This window comes from Schistocerca serialis, chromosome 3 (genome assembly GCF_023864345.2).
Source record: "Schistocerca serialis cubense isolate TAMUIC-IGC-003099 chromosome 3, iqSchSeri2.2, whole genome shotgun sequence".
Classification (NCBI taxonomy): domain Eukaryota; kingdom Metazoa; phylum Arthropoda; class Insecta; order Orthoptera; family Acrididae; genus Schistocerca; species Schistocerca serialis.
In genome coordinates this window covers 391507970-391521846 of record NC_064640.1, presented here as the reverse complement: position 1 = coordinate 391521846, position 13877 = coordinate 391507970, and the positions used below count along the sequence as shown (strand labels likewise).

Here is a 13877-nt window from a genome sequence, read left to right as displayed (position 1 = left end):
ATTATAACTCTAGCCATGTATAAGAGGCAGTCAAATGGTAATGAGGCAGAAGGAAAAAGTACGTAAACTGTTTATTATTTCAAAAGTAATTACCATAACTGTTAACACATTTATCTCATTGTGCAACAAGACGGTGAATGCCTTCACGGGAAAATGTCTGTGGATGCCTATAGAGCCATGATTGTATCCAGGATTGTACCTCTTTGTCCAAAGCAAATCAACGGCCATGAATGTATTTCCTCAGGGCTCCAAAAATATGGAAATTGCATGGCGAGAGATCAGGGCTGTATGGAGGGTGTGTAAGGCCTCCCCAGTGAAACTTCTACGGTGTAGTCGAAACAACAGGCATGCTAGCTCCGGGGAAGTCACGATGACCTTTCCCTTTGACTGCAAGGGTCCACTGCTCATTGACTTTCTGGAACACACAGCTGTACATGGACACTGCAAAAAGCTGAAGTGCCTCAATAAGTCCAAACACCCCGGAAGTTGATGGACAGCATCATTCTGTTGCAGGACAATGCCAGCCCACATGTAGGCAAGTTTGCTTGGAGTACACTACAAAGTTTTGCTGGGAAGCTCTTACATATCCTCCATACAGTCCACGTCCCTCCCCATGCAATTTCCATGTTTCTGGAGCCCTGTAGAAAGACATTTGAGGTCGTCGATTTGCTTTGGACAAAAAACTGTACGCCTTTCATATGCAACTGCAAACATTTTTCCATAAAGGCTCTGACAGTCTTGTCTCATAGTGGGATAACTGTATTAACATTTATGGCAATTACTTTTGAAATAATAAATTGTTTACTCACTTTTTTCCATTTGTCTCATTTTCATTTGACTGCCCCCTATACACACCTGCGAATAACATGTATGATTAAAATGTTACACTGTGATCCAATTAAGTCTTGTGGTTGCTTTTTTTTTTTTTTTTTTTTTTTTTTTGCCAGGCAGTGTAGATAAAAGAATGCTATAAAAGACCAAATACACAATTTCTTGAAAGAAGGAACAGTCAGTCCTTCAAATTAATTAGTAATTAAGATCATCTTTGAAGCAATTTTCAAATTCCTCAAGTATGTAGGAAGTCTTTTCTTTCAGCCACTTTTGGGTTTTATTTTTGAAGAAATTTAGTGAAACCTAATGTGCTTATGGAAGTAATTTATTAAAAAGCTTCATACCTTGGTATTCATAACTACACTACATTTTCTTATGTCTAGTTGTAGGTATACCTATTTTTACTGTTTGGCATGTATTATTATTATGATGTACAGGCTGCCTTAGGTTGTACCTGTTATAGTATTCTTTTGTAAGTAACAGGCAACTGTTTGTGAAGAGAGATGGAACTGTTAATATAGTGCACAGTTTGAAATGATGCCTGCAAGATATTTTAGATATGGATGTTCCAGACTTGCAGCTGATGGACACCTCCTGCCAGAGAAAAAATGTTTTGGCTCAAGGGTAATTAACCCACAAAATAAAGCTATCTTAGATGAAAGTGGAAGAAAGTGTAATAAGAACTTAGCAACAGTTTTTCAATAACACAAATGTACAGTTTACTCAACAGATAACTAACACAACAGCTGGATAAATACCAAAGATTTTAGCAGATGTACACTCAGTGTCGACATTGTATAGAACTGAAAATAATGTTAGCAGCCTTTTCATAATTAATAGGTAATGTATCACCATTAAACCACATTTGATAATTTAAAGTACTCTTCACTTTTTAATTCTAGTTTGTTCACATAGTTTTCAGAACTTATGAATGTTGTATTACCAGTATCAAACACTGATTTACATGGCACGATACTTGGCATGTAATTTATAAATATTATAAATAGCCGTGGTCCAGCAACTGCTCCTTATGTATCATAGAGGAAGTGTCACTTTTCATTGTTGTAGTTTACAATCTGTTTTCTGTTATTAAGGTACAATTCAGTTAGGGAGAGTTCCAAATCCCAGATATCATAGCACCATAGTTTATTCAGAAATATTTTATGGTTTACTGAGTCAAATGCCTTATTCAACTCAACTAGTGTAGCTTCAACAAACAGTTTCAATTCAAAGGAGTGTTGCTCAAAAGAAATAACATTTTCAATAGGTTTGATTGCTGACAGTTGGGACCTGAAGCCATACTGAGACATAGTCATGATATTGTTATTTTACAAATGCAGACATATTTGCAGCATTCAGTTATTTTGAAAAATATAGGAACCAGAGAAACGGATGATAATTACTAGTTCAGGATTTGTCACCCTTTTTTGTGTAGGAGAACAACCACTGTTGTTTAACATTCTGGAAAATGACCACTAGAATCCTGTTTATTATTGTGCACAAAGGATTGATACACTATGTGACCAAAAGTATTCGGACACCTGGCTGAAAATGACTTACAAGTTAGTGGCGCCCTCCATCGGTAATGCTGGAATTCAATACAGTGTTGGCCCACCCCTAGCCTTGATGACAGCTTCCACTCTCGCAGGCATACATTCAATCAGGTGCTGGAAGGTTTCTTGGGGAATAACAGCCCATTCTTCATGGAGTGCTGCACTGAGGAGAGGTACCACTGTTGGTCAGTGAGGCCTGGCATGAAGTCGCCATTCAAAAACATCCCAAAGGTGTTCTATAGGATTCAGGTCAGGACTCTGTGCAGGCCAGTCCATTACAGGGTTGTTATTGTCATGTAACCACTTCACCACAGGCCATGCATTATGAACAGGTGCTCAATAGTGTTGAAAGATGCAGTCACCATCCCCGAATTGCTCTTCAACAGTGGGAAGCAAGAAGGTGCTTAAAACATCAATGCAGGCCTGTGCTGTGATAATGCCATGCAAAACAACGAGGGGTGCAAGCCCTCTCCATAAAAACATGACCACACCACAACACCACTGCCTCTGAATTTTACAGATGGCACTACATACGCTGGCAAATGACGTTCACCAGGCATTCACCATACCCACACCCTGCCATCGGATCGCCACATTGTATACCGTGATTTGTCACTCGTCATGTTTTTCCACTGTTCAATCATCCAATGTTTATGCTCCTTACACCAAGCAAGGCATCGTTTGACGTTTACCGGTGTGATGTGTGGCTTATGAGCAGACACTCAACCATGAAATCCAAGTTTTGTCACCTCCCGCCTAACTGTCATAGTACATGTTGTGGATCCTGATGCAGTTTGGAATTCATGTGTAATGGTCTGGAGAGATGTTTGCCTATTACACATTAAAACCCTCTTCAACTGTCGGTGGTCTCTTGTCAGTCAACAGACGATGTCGGCCTGTACATGTCCCTTCAAATTTCCACTTCACTATGACATCAGAAACAGTGGACCTAGGGATGTTTAGGAGTGTGGAAATCTCGGGTACAGACATATGACACAAGTGACCATGTTTGAAGTCTGTGAGTTCCATGGAGTGCCCCATTCTGCTCTCTCACAACGTCTAGTGACTACTGAGGTCGCTGATATGGAGTACCTGGCAGAAGGTGGCAGCACAATGCACCTAATATGAAAAACATATGTTTTTCGGGGTGTCCGGATACTTTTGATCACATAGTGTATTAACTCCTTCATATTTTTAATTAAAAGTGTAGGAGGCCATAAAGTTCCTCAGGCTTGGAGCAGCTCAATTTGCCATTTATTTAATGACTCTATGCACTTATACTTTTCTCCTGGTGCAAATTGTCGCTGTGTTTGCAAATTTTTATAGAAACTCATTAACATATGCAAAGTAAGAGTCAGGTTTGGACTACTGAACACCAGGAGTTGGGAAACTGTTCATTGTAGCATTACCAAAAAAAAGCCCAAGACAGATCATAACTAGCAATCTCAGTTTGTGAAAAGGAGGTGTGAACAATGTGTGTGCTGTTTTGTGCTCACATCTGCTTACTGTAGTTCTACTACATTTTGTAACCATTGGGCAGAGGGCAGTAAAAATTGCAGAGAGAGTGCAAATAAATGTGCTGAAGGCATCACAATGTTTTTAGAAGCATACATAACATTATTCCACATTAGTGACTAAAGTATCACATAATATTGTCACACAATAGCAACAAACTAACCATTTGGTGAGAACTGTAACATAAGAAAATGGCTTCAGCTGCTAGAGACTGTGGTCATGAGTGTGTGAGTTGTGTTTGCATGAGTGTGTGTGTCTGTCACCTATTTTTGACAAAGGCCTTGTTGACTGAAAGCTTATTTTGTGACAGTCTTTTTGTTGTGCCTATCTGTGACTCAGCACTTCTGCTCTATGGTGAGTAGGAACTATCCTTTTCATAATATTGTTACAGTCCATCCTGGATTTTCCATTGTTTGATAAGAAAAACATACAAAGACATGTAATGCTGAAACATTGTAAGAGACAATATCACTAAAAACAAAGAGCATAAAAAGTAAACAGCAGCCAAAACATTTCAAACGTTAAGTCCATATCAGAATTTAAAGGATACACATAGTGTAACCAATAAAAACACCAAGGATAAAATCACTTCTAATGGTGTCACACAAAAACTGTAATAATTCATTTTATTACACCATGTTTGACACTACTCTCAATCACTAACCAATTTTATTAAACAAATTTACCAGTGATCTGAACCTGGCATATGCCCAACACATGTTATGCTATCCAACAGCATCAGTATGAAAAATCTAACTGTGAATTATCTATCAGTAAATATGTACACATCTATGATCATGTAAAAATGACCTTAGGTGTGAAATTATTCCTTCATCGTAAAAGTATGAGAGTTTGGAGGCAGAGATGTGAGTAATATAATTTCTATGTCTCCATGGCCTATCCCATGGTATATATATTATTTAATATTTGTACAATGTGTGCAGATCCATTATAGTTTTAGGTCCCTAATGAAAATCAAAATACATATTAAAAGTAATTAAAAATATTCCTACATCATGAAAATGTACAAGTTTAAAAATGGGGGTGGGGCGTGAGTAATATCAAATCTTTGTATCGATGGCATAACCAATGGTATACATATTATTGAACATTTGCAGCTGGCATGTGGTACCGTTCTAGTGTAAGGTCCCTAATAACAGAAAAGGTACATGTAGTGTTGACAGATTGCCAACACTACGCACATTATTTAAGGGAGGCGGCCATTAAGCAAGCAGGCGGACTTGATGGTCTGAAACAGGATACTTCATAAATGCTATAAAGAAAAGTACGTAGCTGCTGGAATACTTAACTTTAATCCACCATTTGTATACAGCGTTCTTGATGAGACATTTCATACGATAACTATCAAACTATCAATTGCTATGTAAGGCTAATGGCGCCTTGCTAGGTCGTAGCCATGGACTTAGCTGAAGGCTATTCTAACTATCTGCTCGGCTAATGAGCGATGCTTCGTCAGTGTAGTCGCTAGCAATGTCGTCCGTACAACTGGGGCGAGGGCTAGTCCGTATCTCGAGACCTGCCTTGTGGTGGTGCTCGGTCTGCGATCACACAGTGGCGACACGCGGGTCCGACATGTACTAATGGACCGCGGCCGATTTGAAGCTACCACCTAGCAAGTGTGGTGTCTGGCGGTGACACCACAGTACATATTTAATGTACTGTAGTATTTTGGCCTGAATAAGATGTAGTAAACAAATTCTCTCATAACACATTATGTAGATACATATTAAATATAAAATTAAAAGCAGGAATAAAACCTCAAGAATTATTATTGAAAAGGATGGGGGCAGGGGGGATAGAACTGTCTACATGGCTAAATGTCCAAACAATATCTAGGCAGAAACTGCTATCAGCAGCTAACAATGATGTGACAAGGGGGAGAGGTCACTTAATAAATAATTGTATAACATGTAAATGTAAAAAATTTACAAAGTTGGGAGGGGGGTGTCAAGGGTATTAGGAGTTAAGTATGCACCAAAGAACTATGGTTTAACCATAATAAGTAACTTATATACACTGTTCATCAGTGTGTAATGTTATAACATTGTCACTGATACACTATAGCAAATATTGGATGACAATACTAAAACATATATCATTAATACACTGAAGCACCAAAGAAATTGGTACAGGCATATGTATTCAAATACAGAGATATGTAAACAAGCAGTATATAGTGTTGTGGTTGGCATAGTTGTTTGATCAGTTAGTGCTGCTACAACAGCAGGTTATCAAGATTTAAGTGAGTCTGAATGTGGTGTTAAAGTCGGTGCATGAGCGATGGACACAGCATCTCCGAGGCAGTGATGAAGTGGGGATTTTTCCAGACGACCATTTCACGACAGTACCGTGAATATAAGGACTCCAGCAAAACATCATATCTCTGACATTGCCGGAAAAAGGTCATGCAAGAATGGGACCAGTGACGACTGAAGAGAATTGTTCAACGTGACAGAAGTGCCATCCTTGCACAATTTGCTGCAGATTTCAATACTGGGTCATCAGCAAGTGTCAGCATCGGAACCATTCAATAAAACATCATCGATATGGGCTTTCAGAGCTGAAGGCCCACTCGTGTACCCTCGATGACTGCACGACACAAAGCTTTACGCCTCACCTGGGCCCGTCAACACTGTCATTGGACTGTTGATGACTGGAAACAACATTTGTCTGGTCGGATGAGTCTCATTTCAAATTGTATCAAGCAGATGGATGTGTATGTGTATGGAGACAACCTCATGACTCTATGGACCCTGCACGTCAGCAGGGGACTGTTCAAGCTGGTGGAGGCTCTGTAATGCTGTGGGGCCTGTGCATTTCGAGTGATATGGGACCCCTGATATGTCTAGATACGACTCTTGACAGGTCACATGTATGCAAGCATACTGTCTGATCACCTGCATCCATTAATGTCCATTGTGCATTCTGACGGTCTTGGGCAACTCCAGCAGGAAAATGCGACACCCCATACACCTAGATTGCTACAGAGTGGCTCCAGGAACACTCTTCTGAGTTTAAACACTTCCACTGTCCACCAAACTCACCACACATAAACATTATTGAGCATATCTGGGATGCCTTGCAACATGCTGTTCAGAGGAGACCTCCAACCCCTCGTACTCTTACAGATTTATGGACAGCCCTGCACGATTTATGGTGTCAATTCCAGCACTGCTTCAGACATTAGTCAAGTCCATGCTACATCGTGTTGTGGCACTTCTGTGTGCTCGCGGGGGGGACCCCACATGGTATTAGGCAGGTGTATCAGTTTTTTTGATTCTTCAGTGCATGAGATACAGCATACATCTACTACTCATTAATAGCTATTTATGTAAAGACATATATAGACATGTATAGTGGGTGAAAGAGAGGGACGGGGGCGGAGGAAATGTAACTTAAAAATAAAATTATATTTTGGTCATTTTCCTCGATTAGCTAGTCATAAGTTAAGTTCTGAATTTTTTTTTTTTTTTTTTTTAAATTACATTCCTTCCTGTCTTTCACCCACTATACATTTTTTGATTAATACAGTTTTGATGTAACTGATATTAATTATATGTGTTTTAGTATTGTCATCCAGTGTTTTCTGTGGCATATCAGTGGCAATATTAAACGATCACACACTGATGTACAATGTATATGTTACTTAATATGGTTCAACCACAGTTCCTTGGTGTGTAGTTAACTTCACGTACATTAGACAGCCCCTCCCAACTTTGTAAACATTTTACATTTACATGTTAAATATTTATTTATTAAGTGACCCCTCCCCACTGGTCACATCACTGTTATCTGCTGATAGCAGCTTCTACCTATATATTGTTTGGACATTTAGCCATACTGACACTTCTATTCACCCCCCCCCCCCCTTTTTAAATTTACATATTTTCATGACATAGGAAATTTTTTTAGTTACTTTAATACATATCCTGCATTGTCAGTAGGGACCTAATACTATAATGACTCAGCACACATGGTACAAATATTAAAAATATATATATACCATGGGATAGGACATAGAGATTATGCAGGAATCATTTCATGGCTAGGGTCATCTGGTTATGACCACAGACATGTACATATTTTCTTATAGTTAAATTCACTGTTAGATTTTTCATACTGATGATGTACGATAATATAAGATGTGTTGGGCATACGCCAGGTTCAGATCACTTGTAAATTAGTTTAATCAAATTGGTTAGTGATTGATAGTAGGGGCACATATGTAGTAATAAAATGAATTATTACAGTTTTGTGTGACACCATTAGAAGGGATTTTAGCATTGGTGTCTCAATTGGTTACACTACGTGTATCCTCAAACTTCTGATCTGGACTTGACGTTGGAATGGTTTTGGGTATTATTCAGTTTTTATGCTCTTTGTTTTCAGTGGTACTGCTTCTTATAATGGAAAACATTACATTTTTATGTATTTTTCTTATGTTAGAGTTCTCACCAAATGGTTAGTTTGTTGTTATTATGTGATACTTTAATATCACTGGACTTTTTAATAGCATCATGTGATTACTATATTACATAATACTGTATGCAGTATGCAATTCCTCATTTGGTTACACTATTTGTATCCTCGAACCTCCGATATGGATGTGACATTAGAGTTGTTTTGCTGCTGCTGGTGTGAATGAATTGGATTGCCCCATATAATTGTTCATCATTACATGCCTATGTATATTTTCATATGTTGTAGTTCTCACCAAATGGTTGGTTTATTCTTATCATGTGGAATTGTAATATCATGTCACTATTACATTACATAATATTGTGCTGAAGAAAAAAATATTCTTATACAACCATAGCTTCATTTATTGTATTTTTTTTATTGTAATTTGACTGCAGGTGTATCTTTCTGTGATTGTACTATAGTGTACACAAATTTTGTACCTTGTTCTTTGACCTATGATCTTTTACTTTGGCTTGTAGCTTTTTTGGTCAACTTTTGTGTGTTAGCCTACTGGTCTTCTTGTGCCTGAGCAATGGTCCTTTGCACTTGCTGCTTTTATGTGTTTTCAACGTTCTCTTCTAGTTGGTTAAGCCTGTATCACCGTGTCAAGTATCAACTTATTTATGTTTTCAAATCAGCAGTGGCATATTCTTTCATGGTTAAATAGCATGTATCCCATGTGGAGTTGTTACAACAGACTATTTTCTGTAAGTACATTTAATGTTTCTGTTTCCATTTTTGTGCTAGTGCTGTGAAGATTGTCCATGATCAAAACCAGCAGTGAATAAATATACTGTAAGACAACACAGTGTGTATCATGCATTTCTCCAAGTATATTGATGCTGTTGACAGATGTCTGAAACAAGTTTTCATGTCTTATTTGGTTTATTTTTCAGTACAGAGAATTTTTTTTTCTAAACTCCCTAACTTACTGAGTATCACTATCAGGAGAATGATATAAAAAAGCAGCTGTAAGCTGTAGCAATGGCAGTAGCTTTAAATACACTTTAAACACACAAATGACTAACACTGAGCAAAGAATATTTAAATCTGTATAAGTACTCATATATAGCGCTGGCAAGTCGATAGACACACAAACAAACACAAACATACACATAAAATTCAAGCTTTCGCAACCAACGGTTGCTTCATCAGGAAAGAGGGAAGGAGAGGGAAAGACGAAAGGATGTGGGTTTTAAGGGAGAGGGTAAGGAGTCATTCCAATCCCGGGAGCAGAAAGACTTACCTTAGGGGGAAAAAAGGACAGGTATACACTCGCACACACACCCATATCCAACCGCACATACACAGACACAAGCAGACATTTGTAAAGGCAAAGAGTTTCAACAGAGATGTCAGTCTAGGCAGAAGTACAGAGGCAAAGATGTTGTTGAAAGACAGGCGAGGTATGGGCGGCGGCAACTTGAAATTAGTGGAGGTTGAGGCCTGGCGGATAACGAGAAGAGAGGATATACTGTAGGGCAAGTTCCCATCTCCGGATTTCTGACAGGTTGGTGTTAGTGGAGTACATTGACGAATCCCATGACCTTTAATGGGCCTGCACCAACTTTCAACAATATAAAAAAAACGTAGTGGCACATATAGTTTTATATCTTCTTCTCTTAATCAGTTCTCATTAACACAATAAAATTCTGTTACCTTTTAGAAGAACATGAGTTTCATATTTGAAAGATCTGACAATTATGTCCAGAAATAAAACTGAGTTTTCTTAACGAGGGGGAGATTGACAGTAACTTGGTGCATTGTTGCGACCCATGGAATTTTTTGAGTTGCACTGAGACTCAAGTTTGGTTTAATAGTAACTTGAGTTACTTAGAGCACTTGCTAGCACTTTACCATGGGATAAAGCTGATGGCTCAGTACTTATTAAGGTTACTTTCTTCTTTTCTGTGATTGTTGATTTTCTTGAGACTGCTGTTGCAGCACCATCCCTGTTACTGCTGTTGACTTTGCTACAGATACTACTGACCCCATTGCAGCAGTTTGGTCTATTTTGTCTAGTTGAACTTACAATTTACTTTTTAATGGTGATAAACCTGTTTGATGACCAGAGGTAAGAAATTTGATGTGTCTGGCTTTTGCCAGTGAACTTCAGTGAACAGTTGCTGTCAGACGGTCCATAAGTGAAAATCATCAACATACCGTAGTAAACTTTTTACCCCATTCATCAGATTCACACATAGCTTCATTTTTCCTCTTCTCCCCTCCCATGTGGAGTCCATGTATACTGAAATCCTGTCACCTCCGGAATTTATATATGTTAAATACTTTTATGTGGCTGCTTTATGAGGCTCTGTGCTTCATGTACTTGTTCATTTGGTATAGCTTGTGTTTTTCACTTAGAATATCTTACATATACTGTACTGTGCACAGTATTACTTGAGTGAGTATTGACATTTGAATTACTTAATGTGGTGCACCAGTAAATCAAGTTTTTGTTCCAGTAACATCATCCTTCTTAACTAATATAATGACATGGTCATTTTTTCTCTATATGGAGTGATTTTCTCCTTATATTGCCTGTAAAATCTTTGTACATGGAATTATGCTTAATAAATGATTAACACCAGTGGTTGGATGCTGAGATTTCATGCAATATACCTGCATAGTTCCTGCCATTATTACCTGATAATAATAAAAATGTGTCCACAGGAATGCTGTTTGTAATAGACTTATTTTCTGATTGTTCATGTCCTCGGTCATGTGAGGCAAGCTTTATAATACCTTTTTATTAAGGCTCGTCCCACATCAATGAACAATTTTTGGAAGAATGAACATTTCCTTCACTCTGCAGTGCAGTGTACAGGGTTTTGAGACTTTCTGACAGATTAAAGCTGCGTCTTGGACTGGGAGTCAAATTCTAATGATTGTGTAACAAAACTGAATCATGTCTATGTTAATGTGCTGCTGTTCATTAAACTTTCAATACCTGGCTGGAACACCCTATTACACATATCCAGGAGAGAGTGTTGGGAAACCTTATGTGTAAGAGAGGTTGGTTAATGTATGGAAAGAAGTCAAAATTTGGTTTGTATACAGTGAGTATCATAGAGATTCTGATACCTTCGAATGCCATACGGTCAACAACTGTCACTGTACCTGGGAAGCAACACATGAGTGTTGTATGTTACCAAGCGTTTCATCTAGATTTTCTCTCTGTGGTATTATCTCCTGCTTAAGAAAGCTTTACAGAGGAGCAAACCACCTTCACTACCCCCCAGCTCAGTTACACAACATTCTCCCGTAGCATGATGGATGGTGACACACACACACACACACACACACACACACACACACACACACACAGGGTTTGAAGTTTCTATTTTCATGACAAATGTGTTTCTGAAATAATATTTAAGAAAATACATTGTGTCTGAAACTCACGCCATCCTTTTAAAAAAGATTTATTAGTGAGTGTTTCACAATTACCTGTTTATTTGAGATTGCATTTCCTCCAACAATATCAAGATTAAAGCTCTGTGACAGTTTTCTTGCTGGTGTCGAATTGTATTTCTCGCCATTCTTTAGCTCATAATATTTTAATATCAACTCCCAGGCATGCATCTCTTCTCTTTCTATTTCACTAGTTTGAGGAAAACAGGCAATGAATGGAACCACACTTACACTTTGACCAATCTGTTGGAAAAAAAATATTTAATTATATTCATGGAAACATCACCTACAACACAATATATATACTATAAATATATTACTGAGTGTATTACATTAAAACTGTAGCTCCATACCATACTATTCTGTACCTAGTATTTTCTAAATCCAATTATAAGTGTTTTATCTTTTCCACTGGAAACCCTTCTATGACTTCACAGTTCATCTATTATTCCTTTGGCTATCCAAGAATGAAACTTCAGTTCCCCAAATCAGATATTCATTTTTGACTGCTTCAAACTGTCATTAATAACATTTAATTTGATGAGTGATACTATTATCAACCTTTATAGTTTTCACTTATGACTTCAATACTTAAATCTTATAAATGTTTCATATGTCTCAAGGTGAAGAAAACGCAAGGAATTATCATCAATGCAGGATACTTAAAAGTTGTGTAATAATAAGAGTTCAAACTGATAAAGTAATAATTTATTGTAAGCCTTTTGTTACATATTAATGAAGGAATCTTTGTCCCAACACTGTCTCTGGACAACAACCCATTCACTGATGTTACATCAAGAGAGGAAAGTTCATAAGCTAAATTAATATTCCCAATCTGCAGTTAAATTTGCTGCATTAGGTGCAAAAACAATTTCCTTGTTCCTTATTACAAAAGGAAGTGTTACACTTCTACGTGCAACATATCCTAAGAGTCTGATAATCAACTTATGAAAATTTGACAAAGTAGTATATCTCTGAAACAAATTACAGATACAGTTTACATCCCACTGTGAACTAATAAATACCAAATACCAATACAAAGTCAGTATCAAGTCATGTATTGATTGAACAAATCAATCCCCCCCCACACACACACACACAGAATTACAATAATTTAGCAGTTATATCACTCCATTTTACACAGGGAGGGTATGAACTCTACCAACAAATGTTCCAAATTCAACAAGAGCATAAATGAGAGGGCTGACTTGCTGATAGTTTTGATTAGCCTATCAAAATTTATTTACTGTTCCCTAACATACATCACAATTAATGGTGATCCATGAAGCACAAAATTTACATGTAATAGAATATTTTTGTTCCTGGGGATTGTACATAAGTTCATTTATATATCTTGGATCAATTGGTCCTCTTGCTGAATAACTGTGATGCTACTCCACTGACTCATCTTGGTGCAGATGCATTACCAGTGACAGTGTTTGTCAGGAATGAGTCTCCACCATTAAATAATGTTCCACAAAATTTCAAGACTACATCATTCAGCTTGTTTGTTTGTTGTTCTTTAAGCATATAACATACTCATCTCACAAAATTTGATGTACTTCAGAAAATCTTTTAATTTTATGAATATAGGAAATATGTTAAGATTGTTCATTGGTGAAATCAAGTGTGCCACATCAATCATCCTTCACAAATAAATTAACTGAATTCATAAACTTATCCACAGCAACTGATGAGTCCCTTATTTCACCACATTCCTGCTGTTCTTTCTCCAAAAATTGAAATCTCATCCCATTTCTAGTTCTGGGCCAAGAGAGTATTAATTACACAACATAATCTTGCTAACAGAGTGATGACAAAGGAGTCAAGGTGGCCACGCATAGCAGCTATTCAAGAAATCAACATTGTTCATGGTGGCAGACAAATAATATTTTTTGTTTGTAACTTGCTTTCATTGAGATTTTCATACCACCAAAGGCTTGTAGTGTATGTGGAGACTTCAAAAAGTAAGTTACTCATTTTCATTATAGTAGATCACGTAACTTTTATTGAATACTCTACTACCCTTCATCAAAGTGACACAGATATATGACACTACTTTTCAACACAGTCACAAAATCC

General features: G+C 37.5%; 1 protein-coding gene across 1 annotated transcript in view; it reads right to left on the bottom strand.

The window, feature by feature from the left end:
- The window catches only part of LOC126470238 (RUN domain-containing protein 1), a 169993-nt gene that overhangs the window by 15768 nt on the left and 140348 nt on the right, over positions 1 to 13877 (bottom strand). The window contains exon 10 of the mRNA XM_050097939.1: positions 11832 to 12038. Coding sequence (XP_049953896.1) covers positions 11832 to 12038 — 207 coding nt within the window. The remainder of the gene's footprint in view (positions 1 to 11831; positions 12039 to 13877) is intronic.